The following is a 22391-nucleotide window of genomic DNA, read 5'->3' as shown; positions in this document are numbered from 1 at the left end:
CTTGATAATAAGTACTAATCACTTATTTAAAAGAATTTCAGAAAGAGTGAGTCTGAAATTATTAACTGTTAATTTATTAATATTATTTTTGTATTATTTCAATATAATTAATATAATTTTTATGTTTTGTCTTGTATTATTAATATTTATTATGACTAAGACTGCCTGAAATACACTATGGATACCACAGTAATTAACGGATCAATAAAGGCATACGTTCAAAGAAAGAAAAGCAGTAAATAAACGCATGTGTGCTCGTCCTGTGGTCATACGAGCCTCCGTACCGCTGATGGCAGCACCTCATATGAAGCCCACTGACGTTCAAAACATGTCGACCGTGTTGACAGAAAAACAACAAAGAGACGATCTGCTTGTCGCGACATGATACACACCACGTTGATTATCAATTAATTTACCTCAGGTATATGGCAACATAGGATACTGACATTGGTGAAGGTAAATGTTTAGTTTTAACTGTCGGATATTATGCAGTAATGTTATATGGTTAGCCTAGCTTAGCACAATCCACCTGCCAATTAACGTTAAAGTATTTGATGTCGGTCTGTTTGGGATTATCTTTTGCCTGCCTGAAGTAACGGTAACTAACAACAAGTGAAGCGATATATATATCATTTATGTACTGGAACCGATTATCAGTCTCTGTGTTTGTAAGTCTGAAATGCTTGTGTTTTAAAAGTTCAATCCAGACTTTATTTCATGTTGTAGAGTTGTGAAGGGACTGACTGGCGTCATTATATTTGCTCTTTTACAGCTTAATATAAAACATTTGGTTCGAAGTTTGAACCGAAAAGTAATTTCTAAACTAGCGAAAGTAAATATAGATGTAGTTAACTCTATTTACCACCTGTCAGAAAGTTAGGCTATATTTGTTTATTTATATTTTTATTTTACAGAGATAAAGTTGCACTGTCAGTGACACTCACAGTAAAAGTGCCATGGTAATTTAATGTTATTACTATAAGTACCTTAAAATACAACATAAATACAATGGATTTTCAATATGGGAAACATTCAGTATCGTGACAACAAGGTACTTTTTTAGTATTTCCATTTTATACTACCAGACCACAACAGTGCTTTTTCTATCACATCAGCATTAGAAAGTTTTTATATATATATATATATATATATATATATATATATATATATTATAGTTTGCAATAAATTATGATGATAGCCAAAGGCTTACCAATATAACAGATGATATAGTTACTACTGTAAAATGGGAATAAATTAATACTGGATATTTCATTTTCAGTTTGTATAGTGAATTGTCTTTGATTTTCACATTGTTCTTCTGCAGGTGGCACAGCTGTGGGCACAACTGGATGTCAACACAGAGGAAAGGACAACCACAAGATCTCCGACTAACTTATTCAAACAACTGACTTGTATTCAGCCCTGTTGGACGTTTAAATCCTACCTACCGGACAAGTGCATAAATTAAACAAATGATCTCTGTGATCAGGACATTTGAGAGTTAAACTGCATTTGAAGAAGAAAAAGTGAGAACTGGCATCCAGAAGACCACACAGCTCCGTTTGCATACTGCAAACATTGCAGAAGTGTAGACACGAAAAGAAAGTTCTGGTCTAGGTCTTTCTGTAGTTCACATTGCCTTAGCAGACTAGTTCTTTATTACACCTGTCCAGCTATAATTTTCTATACTTTGTGCAGGTTTGCAGTGTTTATACACATAAATATTTATTTCTCTTCTTTTAGAAGAGACCTTGTAATATATTGTGTGGCAGCATTGCTCTTAATTATAGAGCCTAAGCTGTACATAGAATTTGTAAATATCTCATAAGATTCTTTAGTGACACTTTTTATTGAGACCTTGTGGACACTGTGAATGGTTTACAGGATCTTATTAGACCTTAGGCAGGCGTTAAAAAAGTGATAAAGAAGTGAAAAGCTTTAGAAACTTAAAAAATGGCAACAAAGATGGAGAACAGTGGCCCGGCTGTCATGGGATTGAACACACACAACAGGCAGCTTTTAGGACAGCCTAGAGCCCCCTCTCAATTAGGACCCCAAACTGTGAGTGCTCAGCCTGGAAAGGAGCCCATGGTGACCCAGAAACCAGCCAATGCATCTCAGGAAGGACCTGGTATCAGGTAAGCTTGCTATAGTCATATTTAACACTTGTTTGCTAAATTGGAATGTATGTGTGGTATACGTGACATGTATGACGTGTACACTTGTGTTTAAAAATGGGGGTCTGTTTGATTATTTTTTCTTTTTTTTTTTTCATGTTTTTGAAAGAAGTCTCTTATGTTCACTGAAGCTGCATTTATGTGATCAAAAATACAGCAAAAACAGCAAAATTGTTATTATAATTTATTATAATTTCAAATAACTCTTTATTTTAAAATAAAAATTTGTGTCATCATGGCAAAGCTGAATTTTCAGCACTCCAGTTTAAAGTGTCACATGATCTTACACAAATCATTCTAATGAATGGATTTGTTGCTAAGAAACATTTCTTATTAACAGTGTAATAGAAATAGGAATCTTTGTCTTTACAGTAATAAGTCCTTACTGAATAAAAATATTAATTTCTTTCTTAAAAATATTACTGACCCCAAACATTTGAACAGTAGTATATATATTAATATATTGACACACAGGTTTGGTGATGACTGGAAAAACAGCCTACAGCTCCCCGCTAAGGACACTAGAGTCAAAACTTCTGTAAGTCTTTTAGTGAAATGTTTTAAACTTTCACTTTAAAAAATATTGCAAACAATATCCACAACTATTGCAATGTCATTATAAGGATGTCTTGTTTTTTCACCATAACACACGATTGTAGAATTCATATATAAACATGCAACATGCATTTGATGAATAGAGATTGTTTATCATTTTGTAAAGTATAAGTACAGCTCTCCTTATGATCCATCAGTTTGATACTCTTTCTTTCTCACGGATGTGACTGCAACCAAAGGGAATGAGTTTGAGGACTACTGTCTAAAAAGAGAGCTGCTGATGGGCATTTTTGAGATGGGCTGGGAAAAGCCCTCCCCCATTCAGGTAATATATGCAAGAACTTCAAAACATAGACAAGTTAGCAGTCTTTCTCAACAACATGGGTATCCTCAGTGTTTATGCTTAAAGGAATAGTTCACCTAAAAATTAAAATTTGAAGAAAATTTACTCGCCCTCAGGCCATCCAAGATGTAAATGAGTTTATTTCTTCATCAGAACAGATTTGGACAAATTTAACATTACATCACCTGCTCACCAATGGATCCTCTGCAGTGGATGGGTGCCGTCAGAATAAGAGTTCAAACAGCTGATAAAAAACATAACTATAATCCACTCTACACTCTAGTCAATCAATTATTGTCTCGTGAAGTGAAAAGCTGAATGTTTGTAATGAACCATCTCTTCAAGACATTTTTAACTTCAAACTGTTGCTTCCTATATTGGCATAAAAGCCACATAATAGTAATAAAGCTTATAATAGAGCATAATATTGTTTTCTACAGTGGTTGAAAAGTCATCTTGTCTGAATCAGGAGAGAAATGCACAAATCATGCACCTGATACAAGCGCAAACAGTCCAAAACAGTTCTAAACAAATATATCAGTGGAGTTTGATGGGAGAGGACAACGGGATGAATATTTTTTTTTTTGTATTATGGACTCGTGTTTTGGCCAGAAGCGACAATTTAAAGTTAAAATGCCTTAATGAAATTTGTTACTTGAAAACATGCAGCTTTTCTCCTCACAAGATGTTAAATGATAAACTGGAGTGATGTGGATTATGTGATGTTTTAATCAGATGTTTGGACTCCCATTTTGACGGCACCCATTCACTGTATATGTTGTAATGTTAGATTTCCCCAAATCTGTTCTGATGAAGTAATCAAATTCTCAGATGGCCTGAGGATGAGTACAATTTCAGCAAATTTTTTTGGGGGGGAGGGGTAAACTATTCCTTTTGATTTTTTTTTTTTTTTATGATTTTTTTTTTTAATTCATTAATTAATTTTAGGAGGAGAGTATTCCTATTGCCCTTTCTGGCCGCGATATACTGGCTCGTGCCAAAAACGGGACCGGAAAGAGTGGAGCATACCTGATCCCCCTTCTGGAGAGAATTGACATAAAAAAGGATCATATCCAAGGTATCTCAATCCCAAAACAGTTAACACAGGGTGTACCTCTTATCCCCCACCCCCCTTTTTTACTGTACTATCTTTCTGTTTACCTGCAGCCATTGTGATAGTTCCCACTCGTGAACTGGCTCTGCAGGTCAGTCAGATCAGTATTCAGATCAGCAAGCACCTGGGTGGTGTCAACGTCATGGCAACCACAGGTGGGACCAACCTACGAGATGATATCATGCGCCTGGATGAGGAGGGTAATGTTCAGTGGTCATCTAATCATAAATAGATTACAGTGTGACCATCTTCTGCAGTAGAAGCATGTTGTTCAAAACGTTTTTTTTTTTTTTTTGCAGTTCATGTTGTTATTGCAACACCTGGCAGAATTTTGGACTTGCTAAAAAAGGGCATAGCCAAAGTGGATAAAGTTCAGATGATGGTTATGGATGAAGTGAGTATTGCACATGCTAACTGTACATACCTGTCAGAATATGAATAAAATTATAATTAATAAAATGATTATATCTGTTGCAGGCTGTCACAACTGAACATCTTAAAAGAGTTATTTAGTTGTTTATATGTTATCAATACCACTATCTAAGTTTAAACTTCATGGCTTGTTTTATTATAGGCTGATAAGCTGCTCTCTCAGGACTTTGTGGTTATTATTGAGGACATCATTGGTTTCCTTTCAAAGAACAGACAGATTCTGCTCTATTCAGCCACATTCCCCATCAGCGTACAGAAGTTTATGGTTCGAGAAATCTGTGCATCAATCTGAAGACATTTATGCTTTCATTGTGCTCATCTGTCTCTTTTTACAGCTGCAGATTTTACATTTATACACTTTGTATCTCTTCAGGCAAAGCACCTGCAGAAGCCCTATGAGATTAATCTGATGGAGGAACTGACCCTGAAAGGCATTACTCAGTACTATGCTTATGTCACAGAAAGACAGAAAGTCCACTGCCTTAACACACTGTTCTCCAGGGTAAAGAGTCCATTTCTGTTTAGGACATTTAAAAAAAAATTATATTTAGGGCGGGGAAAATTTCATGTCACAGCAATGATGAATTCCTCAGGCTAGCCAAGATCTAGATGAGTTTGTTTCTTCATCAGAAAAGATTTGTGGAAATTTAGCATTACATCACTTGCTCACCAAATGGATCCTCTGAAGTGAATGAGTTTATACAGCTGATAAACACATCATAATAATCCATAAGTAAGGATTTTTAGGGTCTGAAGCCCATTAGGAAGCACCATTAAAGAGCAGGTAAATGCATAAAGTGGGGAGACTTTATGTACTTATGTCATGCAATGGGGAAAATCATCTAACTTTTGTTTATTGATCTGATGCAAAGTTATAGATGGAAGACTTTAGCCAAAATCTTTTCACTTCACAAGACGTTAATTGATGGACTGGAGTCGCGTGGATTAATTGTGATGTTTTATCAGCTGTTTGTACTCATTCTGATGGCACCCATTCACTAAACAAGTGATGTAATACTAAATCTCTCCAAATCTGTTCAAGTGAAAGAAATCATTTACATCTTGGATGGACTGAGGGAGAGTAAATTTTCACCAAGTGTTCATTTTTGGGTGAACTGGTCCTTTTATGTATTAGCTTTGGCTGTTGTAGGTTTGTTCTTTTGTGAATTATAAAAAAATGACCCAAGCACTTGTTCCCTCCACAGCTGCAGATAAATCAGTCCATTATCTTTTGTAACTCTACTCAGCGTGTGGAGCTTTTGGCCAAGAAGATCACGCAGCTGGGCTACTCCTGCTTCTACATTCATGCAAAGATGATGCAGGTACTGAATTTTTTTTTTTTTTTTGCTGTGTTCAGTTCCAGTGTAATTCAAATCTGTTCAGCATGATTTACTCATTTCAGTCAAATACTTATGTGCGTCAATATTGTGCGGCATTTCATTCATATGGCAGGAATACAGAAACCGTGTTTTCCACGACTTCAGAAACGGGCTCTGCAGGAACCTTGTTTGCACAGGTGACCAGTAGTAGATTATATAGCATCCTACCAGTTTTTTTTTTTTTGTGTAATTGCATAATAATAACCTCAACTGTAAAAATAAGATGTATGTTTTGTCAAGGTGTTTCTAACACTATTATGCTCTTGAAACAGATTTATTCACTAGAGGCATCGATATCCAGGCAGTAAATGTGGTCATCAACTTTGACTTTCCCAAGAATGCAGAAACATACCTGCATCGCATTGGACGCTCAGGTGAGGTTAACAAACAACAAAGATGTGGTGGATTAAATATGGATTACATTATCTAGACTTGACACTTTTATAATATGTATTATGTATCATTATGTGGTCCCTGTGTTTAATTTGTAGGCAGGTTTGGACATCTGGGTTTGGCAATCAATCTCATTACTGCTGAGGATCGCTTTAACCTGAAGACCGTTGAGGACCAGCTGATGACGGACATAAAGCCCATTCCTGGCAGCATTGATAAGAGCCTGTATGTGGCAGAGTTTCACTCTGTGAGCTCTGACTGTGAGGCAGAGGAGCCTGAGCCCGGCGAAGGGTCTGAAGCCCATTAGGAAGCACCATTAGAGAGCAGGTAAAGGCATACAGTCGGGAGACTTCATGTACTTATGTCATGCAATGGGGAAAATCATCTAACCTTTGTTTATTGACCTGAGAATACCTAATATTACAATGTCTGTTAATATTTCCGTGTTGAATCAGTGATAATTGGACTAACTTTACCATTTGCTTTTTCTAGGGCAGCTGGAGAAACTGAACCAGACTTTTGCATCTGCTTTTGCACAAACCAATAACTTTTCTGCTCATAACTTTCCTCATCTTTTCCACCTCCACAGTATTTTTTTTTTTTTTTCTTTTCGTTTTTAGTTGCTGTCAGTGTTTTGCTCTCTTTTTTTGCGTTCATTGTTCATTTTTGGGGTGGTTATACCCTCTTCATAAATGACCAAACACATTCCAGTTGAGACATGCAAGAATAAAAAGAAAACATTCAGAGAAAAGTTCCTGTTTGATAGAAAACAATAAACAAAGGTAATGGTGAACTTAGGCCATAGCACGCTTGCATCATTAGTTGAAAATTTACACACAAACCCTAGAACAAAACCTGTTGAACCCAAGTGCCTTAATATATATCGTCTCTGTCTAAGATTAATATGTTATTGCTGTGTTAAAGTATTCCCAAAGATTTAACACGGGATTTTGCAGCATGTTGGTGTTACTGGATTCTGTGAAAGAGTTTTGGTTTTGATTTATTGATGAGAAGCATTTTCAAATTCTTTTCCTATTCAGTCTGAGGCAGCTAGAGAAACCAGCATCCATGGAAATATTGCAGAGCTCAGGATTCAGGTGTCAACATGAACCATTGCACTAAACTGCCTGAGAAAAAAAATCTGCATTAATATAGGTGCTTTTTGTAGTTTCATTAGTAGTCACAGACAAATGCAAATTTGGAATTCATAAAGAAATATAGATGCAAATTATGGTTTCAGTCAGAGACTAAATTTGTGCATTTTTTGTATCTTGTGATGTTTGTTTTTATTTATATATATATATATATATATATATATATATATATATATATATATATATATATATATATATATATATATATATATATATATATATATATATATATATATATATATATATATATAAATTCTTAAAACATTATATTAGACATTAGTAACTTAAAGAGGCATGCCAAAACTGGCATAATGTGAAAGATGTCAGACTACTACATGAAAGCTGATTTAAAAATTCACCACAATGCAGTCATTATAAATTAGCAGATCCTCACATATGTATGTATAACTGTTAAATAATTTGTCAGAAGAGTCTGTTTGGATTCTTTTTTCTTCATCTTCATTTAAAGGTTGGTGAGATGTTTTTCTTTTTTCTTTTTCTCAAAAATAGCATCTTTTACAGTTTTCATTTATTTTGAAATGAATGAATGTGTAAAGTTGGTAATGAATGGACTTTATTACATTATTTCCAGCTATGTGTATGTATATATATCTTTTTTTTTTGGCAGAAAGGAGGCAAAATGTTCTTTTTATTCCCTTTTGGATGTTTGCAAGAGGCTTTTCATAACCTCATGTTGCATTTATAAGATAATTTGATTAAGAGAGTATTTTCGTACAGCAGAATTGTAGCATCTTCTCAGTGGCAGCTGTGATTTTTTTTTTTTTTTCTTTTTCTTTTCTCTCCAGAACATGTTCTATTGTGGGAATTTTATTTTTATTACATTTTTTTGCTATGCAGGTATATGTGGCATGTAGCTCAAAGCTTTAGTGTAGAAACCTCAGTTTGCATGTTTCTTTAGCTATTAAAACATCACAGTTCAGGCCAATATGCATTGTGCAGTTAAATTAGGAAACCTTGAGCCAGATTGCAAATTTCTGCTGTTGATGCTGTGCTACTCAAAAGATTTTTGTTTGTGTAAGATTATTAGCATATTTCAAAATCATATTTTAGTGGACAAACTTTAATTCTTTATCCATTCTGTCATGCAGTGATGAGCTGTGAATTTTTTCTTATGTTTTATATGGTTTATTACAGTTAATGGATGTGAGGAGCAGATGTTATGGGGACAGTCGTTTAATGTCAGTTAAAAAATGATGTGTGATACCCTGTTTGTAATTGATGAAAGAATGGTTTAATGCTCATGACTGTGTGACTTTGTGAGTGATTTATGTTTTGTCTCTATTGTTTATTTCATTTGAATATAGCTGGAGGTTATAGTATGTATTACAGTAAAACATGAAATAGAATGATTGTGCCATCTGTCCCAAACCTCAGTACATTCATATGAGTGATAACAGTAGGGTTTTTCTTTGTGTATCTGAAAAAGTATCTATATCAGGGATGTTTTTTTTTTTTTTTTTTTTAATTTTCCAGAGGAACCAATTTAAAGATTAAATTGGTAAACTGTTTCTTATTGAATTGACTGTAGTAAATCATTTTTGTGAATCTACATTTTTTTTTTTAGGTTTATTTTTCTGATTTCTTCAATTTGAACATACATTTGTCATTCAAATGTGTTCATAAATCTTATTAAATTGTGTTCTATATTGTTATCATTATTTATTATTATATGCCTATTTCCTCTTTCATTATTATTATTATTATTTACTAATTGGAAACGTTGTTCATTAGAGGAGAGTTTTAAAATGACTAGTTATTACAGTAGCCTATCTAGTCCAGGGTTTTCAATATTTAATTTAGACACTAAGCATTCATTGCATAAATCGAATGACTAAACTCTAGTTCTGTTTGGTTGTTTTTATAATTCTATGAACATCTTATAGTTCAGGTTATGAGAATCCAAGCGACCTCCAAAGCCCATTCATTGACCTTCAGGCAAATGCCCTTTTACTTTGTGTTCGCTCTCTCAAACCCGCTTCATTTTGACGTAGTGATTGACAGGTAAACCGACCAATAGACATTTAGCTTTGGTTTCGTCGAGCTGAAAGTAGGAGGGCTACAGGGCGGAGGCGCAAAGGGAGTCTGACTCGTTTCAATGAATCGGTTCTTTTGAACAGTTCATCTGAATGAACACACAGGAATCCTTGTACGTCTTGACGTAATTGCGTCATCGCTGTGCAGAAACTTTTTTTCTATCACATTTTATAATGAGGGTGTTTTAGTTTTAAGCTTGTTGAAGACATAACGCAACGTAACGTCAAAATATTAGCATATTGACACGAGAACTGCTCGGACTGATTCTTACATGAATCAAACTGTCCGACTCGTAAGCGAGTAGCTGAGACTGGTGGTTTTGTGAAGCGAGTCAACTGACTCACTGAGAAGATCCGACTCTGACAGAATGAATCATTCACAAAACGGACATCGTTAGAAAGAGCACGTGTTTTTGTAATCTGGAGAACCGTCCTCTGTGAAGCTCAACGTGAGTTGTCATTGATTCATTGTTATTGGGCTTATTTTCTAAAAATCAACAGCACCCCTTAGCTAGTTCTCAGCTAGAAATATTGCTACTTGTTACATCTAAACAGCATTTGTATTTCCAGTGTCTGTAGTGTCTCACGAATAACAAAAATCATGTGGCTTTTAGCTTTCAAGCTAATTTGTCAATGGATTATGCGTTGAATTTTAACCTGGATGCTTGACGAAACAGCAGCAGCCAGCTTCTAATCGTACAAATCCAGCTGTTCAGTAATTTTCTTTATGCAAAAGACCTTCAGGGACATGCATGTTTATCGTTCACAAATGAAAACTACTGATTTTAGACCCAAACTACTGATAACATTCTATTATTTCAGCTAATAATCTGCTCTCCATCTGTGTTAACGTGCTGTCCTCCTCTGTCCTGTTTAAGAATGGGCAGTGTGTTGGCTGCCAGTGCCCCCAGCCCTCCTGCACCAGGGCCAGGTGGAGCAGGTTTGGTGTCAGTACCTCCAGGATTCACGATGCCCTCCGTCTCTCCCGTCTCTGTGCCTGCCAGCTCTTCATCTGGGCCCCAGGAGACTGAACCTTCCCTTTCAAACCCCGGCGGCTTTGAAGAGTGCCACCGCAAATGCAAAGGTAAGAAAATAATTACTTTTTAAGTGATTAGGAATCAAAATTATTAACAAAGTAGTTAATATAGAAGTTACATATGAATTGGATCAAAAGTGACAGCTAAGACATAATGTTAGAAAGGTTTCTGTTTCAAATAATTGCTGTTTTAACTCCCTTTTAACTTATGAAAAATCCTGAAAAAATGTGTCATGGTTTCCACACTGATAAAAAGAAATTTTCCTTGAGTGCCAAATCATCATTATTAGAATTAGAAGATATTGAAGACCGGCGAATGGCAGCTGGAAATTCTGCTTTGCCATCACAGAAATAAATTACACTTTAATATATATATATATATATATATTAGTAATGTTATTACAGTCTTTAATGTATTTCTGGCAATGTAAATGCAGCCATGCTAAAAATAAGAGATTAAAAAATGTAACATTTTTAATTAAAAATGTTTAAAAAATTGCATCTTTTGTAGGCCTATGTCTGAGATAACATTTACATTAATGGCTGATTTATACTGAAAAATGTATTATTAAAAATCAGCTAATTAATTTTTTTTTGGGGGGGGGTTTCATTCAATTTTAATCTTTCTTTAAATTTAAATGTGACATAAAAATGAATTGGAATCGAAAGGCCATTCTAAATCCAGCCGTATGGTGTATGACTTTGATTTACATGATTACAAATTCTAATATTCTTACACTAATGTCTGTTTGTCCCTCAGAGGTGTTTCCTATGCAGATGGAGGGTGTTAGACTAACAGTGAACAAGGGCTTGAGCAACCACTTCCAGGTCAGTCCGGTGTTTGTACACTGGTGGATTTTGTTAAAGGAAGTATTCTTGATCATCAACATCATCCCTTGTTTTATTTGATAGGTCAACCACACAGTGTTGTTAAGCACTCTAGGAGATTCCAGTTACAGGTTTGGAGCTACTTATGTGGGGACCAAACAAACAGGACCAGCAGAGGTACACAAATTTAACTTGCAATATAAATATATTTTCCCAGACCAAAGGCTGTTGAAAAGTCTGTTTAATTTGAAAAAGGATTTTGTGCCATTTATCCAAATATTTATAATTTACCTAAATGTTTTTCTCAGGCTTTTCCCGTCATGGTTGGTGACATGGACAACACAGGCTCCCTAAATGCACAGATTATTCATCAGATCACAGACAGAGTGCGCTCGAAATTTGCATTCCAGGTGTGTATTCAAGAAAAGAGCATGTGTGGGTTATTTTATGATTAGTTGAGTTCTAATGCGATATTAATGCATTACTGGACGTATTTGTCTAAATCAGACTCAGCAGCAGAAGTTTGTGAACTGGCAAGGAGATGCTGAATTCAAAGGAGAAGATTTCACTGCTGCTGTGACCTTTGGCAACCCAGACGTCTTGGTTGGGTCAGGTAATTGTCTTCTGTTTCATCCTTGTTTATTTGTGCTCCAATCTGAGCTTTATTTCAGTAGCTTTATTTGTTTTTAGTCTTGTTAACTCTCTGTTTCTCTCTCCTGCTGTCCCTCCATCTCTCTCAGGAATTGTTATAGCTCATTATCTCCAGTCTGTCACTCCGTCGCTGGCATTAGGGGGAGAGCTGGTGTACCACCGACGGCCTGGAGAGGAGGGAACAGTCATGTCTCTGGCGGGCCGATATACAGGTAAGCACAGAAAGAAAGAATAGGTATGTGACGTATCAAATTTCCATGCCATGATAATAAAATCTTTATATCATAGTGATGAATTACATTACAAAGTAAGTTGAAAAGATGCCTCCTAGGCTACATCCACATTAATCTGAATAAACACATCTTTTTTTTTTCTATTCTTTGGCCTTTTGTCCAGTGAAAACAGCTTTTTGAAGACACTCTCAAAAGTGGATGCATTTGAAAACACAGCATAGAAATGCATATTGTACCCATATATATCTATGTATTTATTGTTTTCGCAAATATGGAGATTAATACAGATGTAGCCTTAATAAAATGTAATAACTTTTTTCAAATAACAATAGAGCCTTTTAAATATAATATGCAGTAAAAATGTGCAAAGTAAATGGATATTGTAAACAGTTGGTTAAAGTGCAATATTTATTTGAAAACAAATATTCAGTCTGTAAGTTTTATTATTGAATTGTAAAAATCTGAATGGGCATTTGCAAACAGGCAGCAACTTTATCGCCACACTGACACTAGGAGGAGCTGGAGCTCATGGGTCATATTACCACAAAGCCAATGATCAGGTAAATGTTCATTAGCAGAGTGAGTCATGTCTGTATTTGTTCATTTGTTGTTTTATTGCTTTATAATGACATTTGTTTTGTTGTTTGGTATTAGTTGCAGGTTGGCGTGGAGTTTGAAGCAAGCACCCGTATGCAGGACACTAGTGTATCATTTGGATACCAACTGGACGTCCCCAAAGCTGATTTGGTCTTTAAAGGTTGGTAAATGTGCATGCATTTGTACATATAGACAGTAATCATCAACATCTCCTCATTTTGTAGGGTTATGATGAATTCAGCAATTGCATGTGCTCCTAAGTTATAAACAATGTAAGAGTGCATAAAGAGCTTAATAAAAATGGCTCAATATAAATGTGTTAAGTAATTACTTTTAAAACAAAGGGATATTTGGCAGCATTTACAAGCAAATTGATATTAAGAGTACACTAGGTTTTTAAATGCTTCAAATTGTATTTAATAATTATGGATTAATAAAATGTTTTTTAAACATTGAATTAAATGTCAGATACAGTTTATGTAACCAAACAAAAAAAAAAAAAAAAAATGAAAAGAATAATAACCAGAAAATGTTCTGCATAATGCAGTACTTTTAATTATAAACATGCCCAAACTATTCCAGGGGTCTTTTTTTGATATTCTTTACTTTTTACTTTGAAACCTGCAGTGCTCAAATAGTGATTTAAATAATTATCACATTAATCCTTATCACACTTCCTGTTTTCCTGTTAAACTCTTATAATGATAATTACAACTTTTGTTATATCATCTAACAAAAGTCTAAAAGACTTTTCATGATGTTAAATTAAAAAAAAAAATTTAATTCAAGACTTTTGTCATTTTATTCACTCACATACTCTTAAATAAATTTGTATCTATTTTTAGTCACAAATATGTAATTAAAATTGAAATCATTCATTGAGCAGCATTCCACTTCAGTCTTATTTAAAACATTTGTGTCATTCCAAAGAGTGTTGCCTGATATTCCAATGAAAATCCACCCCAGAATCCTTACTTTTTACAAATCTTTATCCTGTCTTTGCAATCTGCATGAGATTTCTTTGGTTAAAATGTATGGGATATGAATTATTCACTCTCTCTGTAGGTTCCTTAGACAGTAACTGGGTTGTTGGAGCCACGCTTGAAAAAAAGCTGCTGCCTCTGCCTCTGTCACTGGCCCTCTGCGCTTTCCTAAACCACAGAAAAAGCAAGTTCCAGTGTGGGTTTGGCATCACTATTGGTTAATACTTACTTCTTTCTTGGTTAATGCTGCAGTTTACACACCAGTGCTGTTGCTGGTGAAACTGCAAAGATTGGACACACTTGCATATTTATCCACATCTGTACAAAATCAGTCAGTAAACATGAAGCAAAATAAAGTAATATTTGTTGTTAGTTCCATGTATCAGACCAACCTCTGCAGTGATAATTCCAATATCCAAATAAGTACTTTTAAAAACATCACTACTGCTTGATACATTATAAGAGAAAACAAGAACAAATACACATATACAATTTTCCTTTCATTTTGTTGTTTACGTTCATTTTTAAAAAAAATATATAAATTATTTCCTTGTTTATTTTTGTTTGTGTTTAATGAAGACGTTCTGGATTCGTTTATTTTCCCTAAGCAATGAGCAGGGATTTTTTTCACAATGATTTTAATCAAGTTGCTGGATCTCTGTACTTATATAGGTACCTATATAAATAAAATATATGCATTGCAAGTATTGTGAAACATGGATAAATTCTTAAAACAAAACATATATCTGTCCATAAAACTGAGATGCATGTTTATGAATGTATTTCATAATACATTATGAATGTATGTTGGTGTAAATATTTTTATTTAGAGGTAGAATTGTTTTGCTCATGAATTTGTCTGATACACTGTTGCATAGCTAAGAAACAGAAACAAAAAAGGAGATTAAATTCATGTGCTTTATTCTATTACCAAATCCTAAATTTATGATATTTGCCACAGAGTTTTTTTCCCACCACATACAGTGCCTTCATAAACACTTTATAAATATGTATATTGTGTATTGCCTAATAATGTCTCGACACCAAGTATAGTGCGTGTATGATTGAAGTATGATTGTGTAAAACATAAAAATGGCTAATTAGACATAATGAATGGTTATAATATTGTGTCTGTAGCTGATATGATTGCTTTACTTGCATTAACACAGAAAAAAATAAAACCCACTGAACCTGTATGGTTTAAAAAAAAATTTTAGGTGAATGAACATAATATAGAAAAATAAAAAATACAAAACGGATTAGTTGTCCCATGTCCCTTGCTTCCTTCTCCATAGTGATTGCATGTTCAGCAGATATCAGACTCTTTATAAATGCAGATAAGTGTTGTGATGAAGAGGGCAATGTCCAAAAGGATCCTCTTTAATACCTGACTCATCAATCATCATTACAACAACCTTATGTTAATACGTGCAGGCCAACATGCAAAGACAGAGCTGCACCTCTGTACTTGAATGATTGTGAGAGAGTACTGCTAGTATATACTTTATATGAAATGTTGTTTCATTGGGACTATGGCAATGCTCAGTTTAATTTTCTTTTACTGAACCATACTTTTATTGAAAAATACTCAAATGTAATAATTTTACAAGGTAGTATGCATAACATGAAAACTACAAAGTTTTCCCTTTGAGTTCTACCATAAATTAATTTATCAAAATAATGGGACCATTTTAGAACAGATGATTTGAGCAACAGTGATGTTAAATACACAGCATATTTTCTGCATTGGAATGCAACCATAATAAGCTGTGTTCACTGGAATGCAATTGAATCAATATGACAGAAGCTCAGGGGTCAGTTCTCTGTTCTCCTTGACCTGATTGATAAGTGCAGATGCAAACAGTCTTGATGGCGGTTTTGTGTAACTGGATGAATGCCTAGACATGATGGCGAGTGGTTTACAATACTGCTTAAAGTAACCTTTTACCTCACTGACGTACCGCTGATTTCTTCTTTCAAGACTGTGTATCAAACCAATAAACACATTGAGTCTGCAGATCCCATAGTAACCTTATGCTGTGTTCTCATTAATCATTTACTTAATTATAGTCTTTCCTTAATTGCTTAAGGAAAAAATCAAACTGTAAATACTTGGTTACAAATCTTTAGTAGCTGAATGTGTACTTCATTTTAAAAAGTAAAAATTATAACTCTGCATGCACAGGAAAACCTCTTATTGCTAAATGTGGCTTGTGAGAATGTTACCTTGAATTCATGCCTAAAACATATTGTAAAGTTAACAGATTTATGGTGTAGATGTAGAATATTTAACAAAGTTAAACCAATTATAATTTCAGAGATTTTTGTAAAAATGCACTTCAATTAAAAATACTTAAAAGTAAAATTGTCCTTTCATTAAAATAGCCATGGGAGCTGGCATGGTGTTAAAAAAAGTTTTCCCCCAATAATGAAGACAACTTTCCTCAAAACTATCTTCCAAAACAATACTTTAAACTCCCTTTTCCTTCATTTGGAAGTTTTTAAGTTTTAAAGGACATTCATTTTAGACTTGCTTGTTATACAGTACTTATATCTGACTCTGTAGGAATAATTGTGAGTCACAGATCTGAGTTCAGTTCAGTTCGGTTGATTTCATGATGTGGAATAAGTGACATGGCATGTACAGCTGACAGCAGGGCACTACCTTCTGGACTTTACTGCCTTTATCAGAGCTCAGCAACCCATTTAAATACAGTGCTGATACCTTCTCAACACTTACACACAGAACAGGACAAGAGAAAGGTAAGGAACTGGACAAAAACATGAATTAATGCATACTTAGGTTCTTTTAGGTTAAAGTCTTGTCTTGCCTGACAAAATGATTTTTTTTTCTTTTCTTGTAGAGTCTACACATAATAATGAAGGGCCTTGTAGTGTTTGTCATTGCAGTTTTCACTGGTAAGTGTTTGTTAGTGTTTGAATAAAAATTGGAGGCGCTCTCAAAACTGGTCAGAAAATGTTGTTTTAAACCAGTTAATATATTTGAATGAATCCTTTAGGTTGTCATGCCAGTATGTTGTGGCAGGATGAGTCAGTGCCCAGTATGGATCTGGTGAAAAACGCTTTCTGGAACTACGTGTCTCAGGCAACCCTCACAGCTGAGGACACCCTGCAGATGATCCGAAACTCAGAACTGGGTCAAGAAATCAAGTAAGCATATAAGATGATGAACTGATAAACCGGCTATAAAACAAATCATGAAACTTTGAAAAACACAAACATCTATCTCCATTTCTCCTCAGTGACAGGATCTCTCAAAGTGCAGATGCCATCAACAAATACACCCTGGCCATTCAAAGTCAAGTAACTCCTCTGACTCAAACCCTGATGGCCAAACTTTCCCAAGAGGCAGATCAGCTGAAACTGCGTCTGGAACAGGAAATTACATCTGTGCAGTCCCAGCTCAAGCCTTACTTTGAGGAGATCAGAGGTGATATTGAGGAGCAGGTTGAGCGGCTGAAGAAGGATGCGGCCCCATATGCAGAGGCCCTGAACTCTGAGGCCCTGAGATCTACTCTGGTCCAGGGGGCCGAGGAGCTGAAGGCCAAGCTGGAGAGAAGTTTGATGGAGATGGGTCCTCAAGCCGAGGAGCTGAAGCAGAAACTGGACCAGCACTTTTTGGACTTTCAGATGAGCATGTCACCATTAGCCCAAACCTTTCAGAGTCAGATGGCCCAGAGAAGTCAGGAGCTTCAGAAGAATCTGGCTCCCTATTCAGAGGAGCTCAGCAAACTGGATCCATACGCCCAGGACCTGAAGGCCCAGTTAACAGCTCTCTGGGAGTCCTTTGCCAAGAACAAGCACTCTTGAGAGACTTTTGGGAAATGCAAAAGGACACTTCTGTTACCACTGGGGGTTTCACGTAGTATATTTCGTTGTTGCTCATGTATGTTTTTCAAAAAAAAAAATCAATAAAATAGCACAAACACTAATTTATAATGATGTGGTCACTCCAATTGTGTGAGGGTTTTTCACTATGTCTAATATACTACACTATGTATATTAGTAATGCTGTGGTCCATATGCAAGATTTTAATTGCAGAAATGTGTGTGAGGCTTCTGAACTTTTATTTAATTCTGGCAACCCAAATATGATTACTTAAAGCTAGAATAAACATTAGGCATCATACACTTGACTTTCCAACTACTAAGGCTCACACACTACCAGACTTTTTCCAAGTTATTCTGAGCACAACAAAATCACACAGAAACATGAGCCTTTTTGCTAGGACATGACAAATAAAAACAAGTGAGTCTGTGGCCATCACACACTATGTGAATTTCTGTGAACTCTGTCCACTGCCCAAAATTGGCAGACTGGCTCTGACTTTCAGCAACTAGCATCTACTTGTCCAGTTGTGCAAATATCTGTATAAAAATCATGTATGTATTCCAGTCTTTAGAGCCACAAAGGTAGTGGACTAGGAGTGATACTTGGATAAGCACCCAAGCTGTCCATATGCAAAAAAAAAAAAAAAAGTGATTTTGTTAGTCAGACAAAAGAACGAGGGTTCAAATCCTGTTCATTTTGACAACACCCTGTCACCAAGTACCCAGCCATTTCACTTCACACTTCAATTTTAAGGTCATGTGGCCTTTGAACCCTATGAGGAATGCTTTACCTACTTGTTTGTAACAATTAAGATAAATAGCCTGGATAAAAGTGTGTCGGCCCACAACACATAGGGCTTGACATTATCAGTTATTGATTGTCTGTGACCAAAAAAAAAAAACTGGCCTACTGAGACATTAAAAGAGCAAATGCAGTTGTGAAAATGTATAATGTATCCCTTTTTCATGGTTGCACCTTTACATGTTAAATAATAAGCATATAAAACGAAATGTGATAAACAACTTTGATGCATTGTCAATTACGCATTTGATATATATTTATATTTCAACTGAGGCCTATTAAACAGATACTTTTTTTTTTTTTTTTTTACAAAACAACCTATTATTTAATCTGTTTATTATGTGTGGTACGTGAGCCAAAATGAGTTTATCACATTCCTCTGCACAAAGTCTTCATGCAAGAAATGCTCAAGATAATAGACTGATTCTGATTTGCTGACATGATATCTTATCCTGTTTTAGTTTAAAACACAATGACATTTTCCCATAATTGATAGGTAACTGTAAAACAGACATATTGTAGAAAATAATATCATCTATAAAAAGAAGCCAACACTGGAAAACATGGATACATGAGTCAAGTCTTCTTAGCTTGCTGAGCTTGAAGTTACAGATCCATTTTAACATGCTCCTTCCAAATGAGATGAATGTGAAGTACAGTGATAAAACCGCAAATAGAAGAGAGATAAATGATAAGCTTTGATCCTTGAATCATGCAAGCCAAGATGCTTTTTAGTAGCAAATGTCTTGTTGCATAACAATGAAATATTAATTGTTATGCAACAAATGTCTTCTTTTTTTTACATTAAAATCAATGTCCCACTTTTTATGACTTGGTCCATCTCTTTTCTGCTGTTTTATGATTATTATGGTATTAACAATTCAACTGTGTTCAATAAAAATACATTGATGTTCAAATATGACATTGTGACTTTGTTCTGTGCTCTGGCTAGAACACCTAACCCAATGAGCCACATTCATTTTTAATAAACCAGTTTTTAAATTATTGAACATCTTGTCCTTTTGGAACCTTAATCATGCAACGTGGACTGGAAGACTGCGATAAACAAGTATCTAAAGAGAAGAACTTTGGACACAAGCTGCCAATTCACCTGTTCATAGTCACATAAGGGCTATCAACATGACTGTGATCTAAGTCATATAAATACCAGCTGCTTTCCAAACTCCCATTACAGAACACATTGGAAAATCTGTCTGGTGTACTGTCCAAAAACAACCATGAAGTTTGTGGCTGTAATCTTTGCTCTCGCTGTTATTTCAGGTAAGAGATCACCAACGAACGCAAATCTTCACAAATTCAAAATGTTTCTATACTTATGCTTAGAACTTGGATCACTTCGGCAGATCGGATTATGTGATGGTTTTCTTTGAGAGCTTGTTGGTACAGATGAACTGTTTTAACAACGGACTACATTAAAAATTATTTGACACATTAAAGAATATATTTGTGCTCCATTCTGACTCTGTAGGCTGCCAGGGGCGCTTCCTGTTTCAGGATGAGCCAAAAAGCCGCTGGGAAGAGGCAGTGGATCAGTTCTGGAACCATGTGTCCGAGCTGACCTCTAAGGCTGAGGAGATGAGGGACAACATCAAGGCCACCCAGCTCGGCAGAGAATTAGAGTGAGTAAATGCTACAAAACATTGTAGCAGAGCAAATATTTTAAAGTTTAAATCTGTAACGATGCAGAAAAGGCTAGACTCAGTGAAACTGAAGTCCAGAGTCAAGAAAGCTGATGTATGATATTGAAATTCATTGCTTTGCAGCACACTGATCAGTGACACCATGATGGAGCTGCAAATCTACAAAGATGACTTGAATTCCAAACTGGGCCCTTATGCACAGGAGACTGCCAAGAGATTCAATGAAGACGCTCAGCTGCTGGCGAATAAGCTCCGCACACATATGGAGGATGCTACGGATCGTGTAAATGAATACACAGAGGAGCTCCGAACCATTGTGGAACAGAACGCTGATGAGGTCAAGAACAAGGTCAACAACTATGCCAAGAAACTAAGGAAACGTTTTAACAAGGACATCCAAGAGATCAACAAGTGAGTTACGGCTGTAATAATCCAATCTAAATTATTGCATATCTTTTGTTCCACCTCTATAAAAGGTACACTACCGTTTGTGCAGATTTAAAATAAGTAAATAAATAAAATCATTTGCATGCATTAAACAGATCAAAGGTTGCAGTAAAGACATTCATAATTTTACAAAAATTTATATTTCAAATAAATGCTGTTCTTTTGAACTTTCTTTCCATCAATGAATTCTGAAAAAAAATCACTGTTTCCACAACATTAAACAGCGTAACTTTTTTCAACATTGATAGTAATAATAATAATAAATGTTACTTGAGCAGAAAATCAGAATATTTGAATGAGAATATCAGCATATTAGAATTTCTGAAGGTACATGTGACACTGAAAATATGAATAATGGTTTCTGAAAATTCAGCTTTGTCATCACAGGAATGAATTCGATTTTAAAATATATTTAAATAGAAAACAGTTAATTTGAACTGTAATAATATTTTATAATATTACAAATTTAGATTTTTATCAAATAACTGCAACCTTGGTGAGCACAAGAGACTTCAAAGAGAACATTAGAAAATATTACCAACCCCATATTTTTGAATTCATAACTTACTGTTCATGTATATATCACTGTTTAATATTGGACATCACTGTTTAATATGCCTTATTGACACTGACAGTTTAAGATGTACATTAAATAAATAAAAAGATTCATCATTTTGATTTTGATATTTCCATTACCGTAGAAGTAGCAATAGATATGATAGTCAAAAGATAATTAATAAAATAGATATGCAATTTTACATTTTTTAGATAAAATAAAAATAATAAAATAATAATATATGCATTCTATATAATATATAATCTTTTGTATATATATATATACAATATATAAGTTACAAGTGAAATTCTAATGTATGAAAATCTCAGTTTTTAACCATTTCTATGATTGTTTTTTTTTCTGCTCTAAAGGAAAATGTCAACATACTTTGAGGAGGTTCACTCTCGTGCTACTCAGGGTATGGATGATGTGAAGGATCGTCTCGAGCCTTACTTTACCTCAGTGCATGAGCGTGCTGGTGAGAAGCTGACAACTCTGGGAGACCTGCTGAGAAGCCAGGGAGAAGGAATAAAAGAGAAACTGGAATCACAAATGCAGGACCTCAAAGAGAAAGTTGAGAAGAGCACAGAAAACATGCGTAACACAATCCAGGAAAAGGCAGAGGAGATAAAAAATTGGTTTAATCCCTATGTGTCTCAGGTCCAGAAGCAACTGGAGACAGTCATGGAGGGCTTGTAATACCATAAGAATGAGGTCTCATAGGAAAATTAATAGATTAACTTTTTCACTAAACGTTGCTTACAAAAATGAAAGTAATGGAAATGTCAAAATAATGAGTGAAATATACCATTAGTACTACATGGATATAACAACAGATGTAAGCTATGTAATATAAAGCTCAATAAAACCAGCATGTACCAATGAGTATAAGTATCCTGGTTAAATGAACTGTCTGTGTATAACATGTATATGGGTCAATAACATCACTTATTTTTGTCTGAATCTCTTATTTAAACACACATAAGAAAATATATGATAAACATGTTTTAATTTCTGGATAATTAAGTAATTGTAGATAAGTAATCTTTTTGTGTATCTTAAGGTTAAAAATGTATAGGTCTTGTAAATGTCTGGATATGAAAATACAGGGGAAAAAAATTAAAAGGTTTAGACTTTTTTGGGG

At 34.9% G+C, this 22391-nt stretch overlaps 3 protein-coding genes across 6 annotated transcripts; all 3 read left to right on the top strand.

The window, feature by feature from the left end:
- The first annotated feature begins 263 nt into the window (after positions 1 to 263).
- Positions 264 to 7190, top strand: LOC109112355 (probable ATP-dependent RNA helicase ddx6). 4 transcript variants are annotated; one of them, XM_042745205.1, is made up of 14 exons: positions 264 to 456; positions 1325 to 2138; positions 2652 to 2715; positions 2953 to 3057; positions 4024 to 4153; positions 4243 to 4389; positions 4489 to 4583; positions 4764 to 4886; positions 4995 to 5123; positions 5827 to 5943; positions 6074 to 6137; positions 6273 to 6374; positions 6492 to 6720; positions 6891 to 7190. In XM_042745205.1, the coding sequence occupies exons 2-13, from the start codon at positions 1954 to 1956 to the stop codon at positions 6698 to 6700; spliced, it is 1470 nt and encodes a 489-aa protein (XP_042601139.1). In that variant the 5' UTR covers positions 264 to 456; positions 1325 to 1953; the 3' UTR covers positions 6701 to 6720; positions 6891 to 7190. The 4 variants fall into 4 exon arrangements, with proteins under 4 accessions (XP_042601139.1, XP_042601138.1, XP_042601140.1 ...); XM_042745204.1 differs by having other exon boundaries at positions 6886 to 7190; XM_042745206.1 differs by having other exon boundaries at positions 268 to 421; positions 6886 to 7190.
- Positions 7191 to 9895: 2705 nt separating this feature from the next.
- tomm40l (translocase of outer mitochondrial membrane 40 homolog, like) lies at positions 9896 to 14815 on the top strand. Its single transcript, XM_042744921.1, has 10 exons — positions 9896 to 10050; positions 10480 to 10685; positions 11398 to 11465; positions 11550 to 11642; positions 11774 to 11875; positions 11973 to 12078; positions 12206 to 12328; positions 12833 to 12909; positions 13004 to 13106; positions 14012 to 14815. Exons 2-10 carry the CDS (start codon positions 10481 to 10483, stop codon positions 14149 to 14151), a joined length of 1017 nt encoding a protein of 338 aa, XP_042600855.1. The 5' UTR covers positions 9896 to 10050; position 10480; the 3' UTR covers positions 14152 to 14815.
- Positions 14816 to 16548: 1733 nt separating this feature from the next.
- Positions 16549 to 22133, top strand: LOC109111873. The gene is made up of 9 exons (XM_042745983.1): positions 16549 to 16692; positions 16794 to 16848; positions 16950 to 17100; positions 17193 to 17750; positions 18354 to 18363; positions 19705 to 19864; positions 20073 to 20223; positions 20368 to 20655; positions 21619 to 22133. Exons 1-9 carry the CDS (start codon positions 16564 to 16566, stop codon positions 21944 to 21946), a joined length of 1830 nt encoding a protein of 609 aa, XP_042601917.1. The 5' UTR covers positions 16549 to 16563; the 3' UTR covers positions 21947 to 22133.
- Positions 22134 to 22391: the final 258 nt, after the last annotated feature.

The sequence above is a fragment of the Cyprinus carpio genome, chromosome B19 (assembly GCF_018340385.1).
Source record: "Cyprinus carpio isolate SPL01 chromosome B19, ASM1834038v1, whole genome shotgun sequence".
In the NCBI taxonomy this organism is placed as follows: Eukaryota; Metazoa; Chordata; class Actinopteri; order Cypriniformes; family Cyprinidae; genus Cyprinus; species Cyprinus carpio.
This window is presented reverse-complemented; position numbering and strand designations above follow the sequence as displayed.

Excerpts from the sequence above, each read along its gene's own strand:
- tomm40l (XM_042744921.1), top strand. The coding sequence starts at position 10,481 with ATGGGCAGTGTGTTGGCTGCCAGTGCCCCCAGCCCTCCTGCACCAGGG. Across the intron at positions 12,329-12,832 it reads TCTGGCGGGCCGATATACAG|GCAGCAACTTTATCGCCACA; the intron begins GTAAGCACAGAA and ends ATTTGCAAACAG. Across the intron at positions 13,107-14,011 it reads AGCTGATTTGGTCTTTAAAG|GTTCCTTAGACAGTAACTGG; the intron begins GTTGGTAAATGT and ends CTCTCTCTGTAG.
- LOC109111873 (XM_042745983.1), top strand. The coding sequence starts at position 16,564 with ATGGCATGTACAGCTGACAGCAGGGCACTACCTTCTGGACTTTACTGC. Across the intron at positions 19,865-20,072 it reads TGCTCTCGCTGTTATTTCAG|GCTGCCAGGGGCGCTTCCTG; the intron begins GTAAGAGATCAC and ends CTGACTCTGTAG. Across the intron at positions 20,656-21,618 it reads GACATCCAAGAGATCAACAA|GAAAATGTCAACATACTTTG; the intron begins GTGAGTTACGGC and ends TCTGCTCTAAAG.
- LOC109112355 (XM_042745205.1), top strand. The coding sequence starts at position 1,954 with ATGGCAACAAAGATGGAGAACAGTGGCCCGGCTGTCATGGGATTGAAC. Across the intron at positions 6,138-6,272 it reads CAGGAACCTTGTTTGCACAG|ATTTATTCACTAGAGGCATC; the intron begins GTGACCAGTAGT and ends CTCTTGAAACAG. Across the intron at positions 6,375-6,491 it reads GCATCGCATTGGACGCTCAG|GCAGGTTTGGACATCTGGGT; the intron begins GTGAGGTTAACA and ends TTTAATTTGTAG.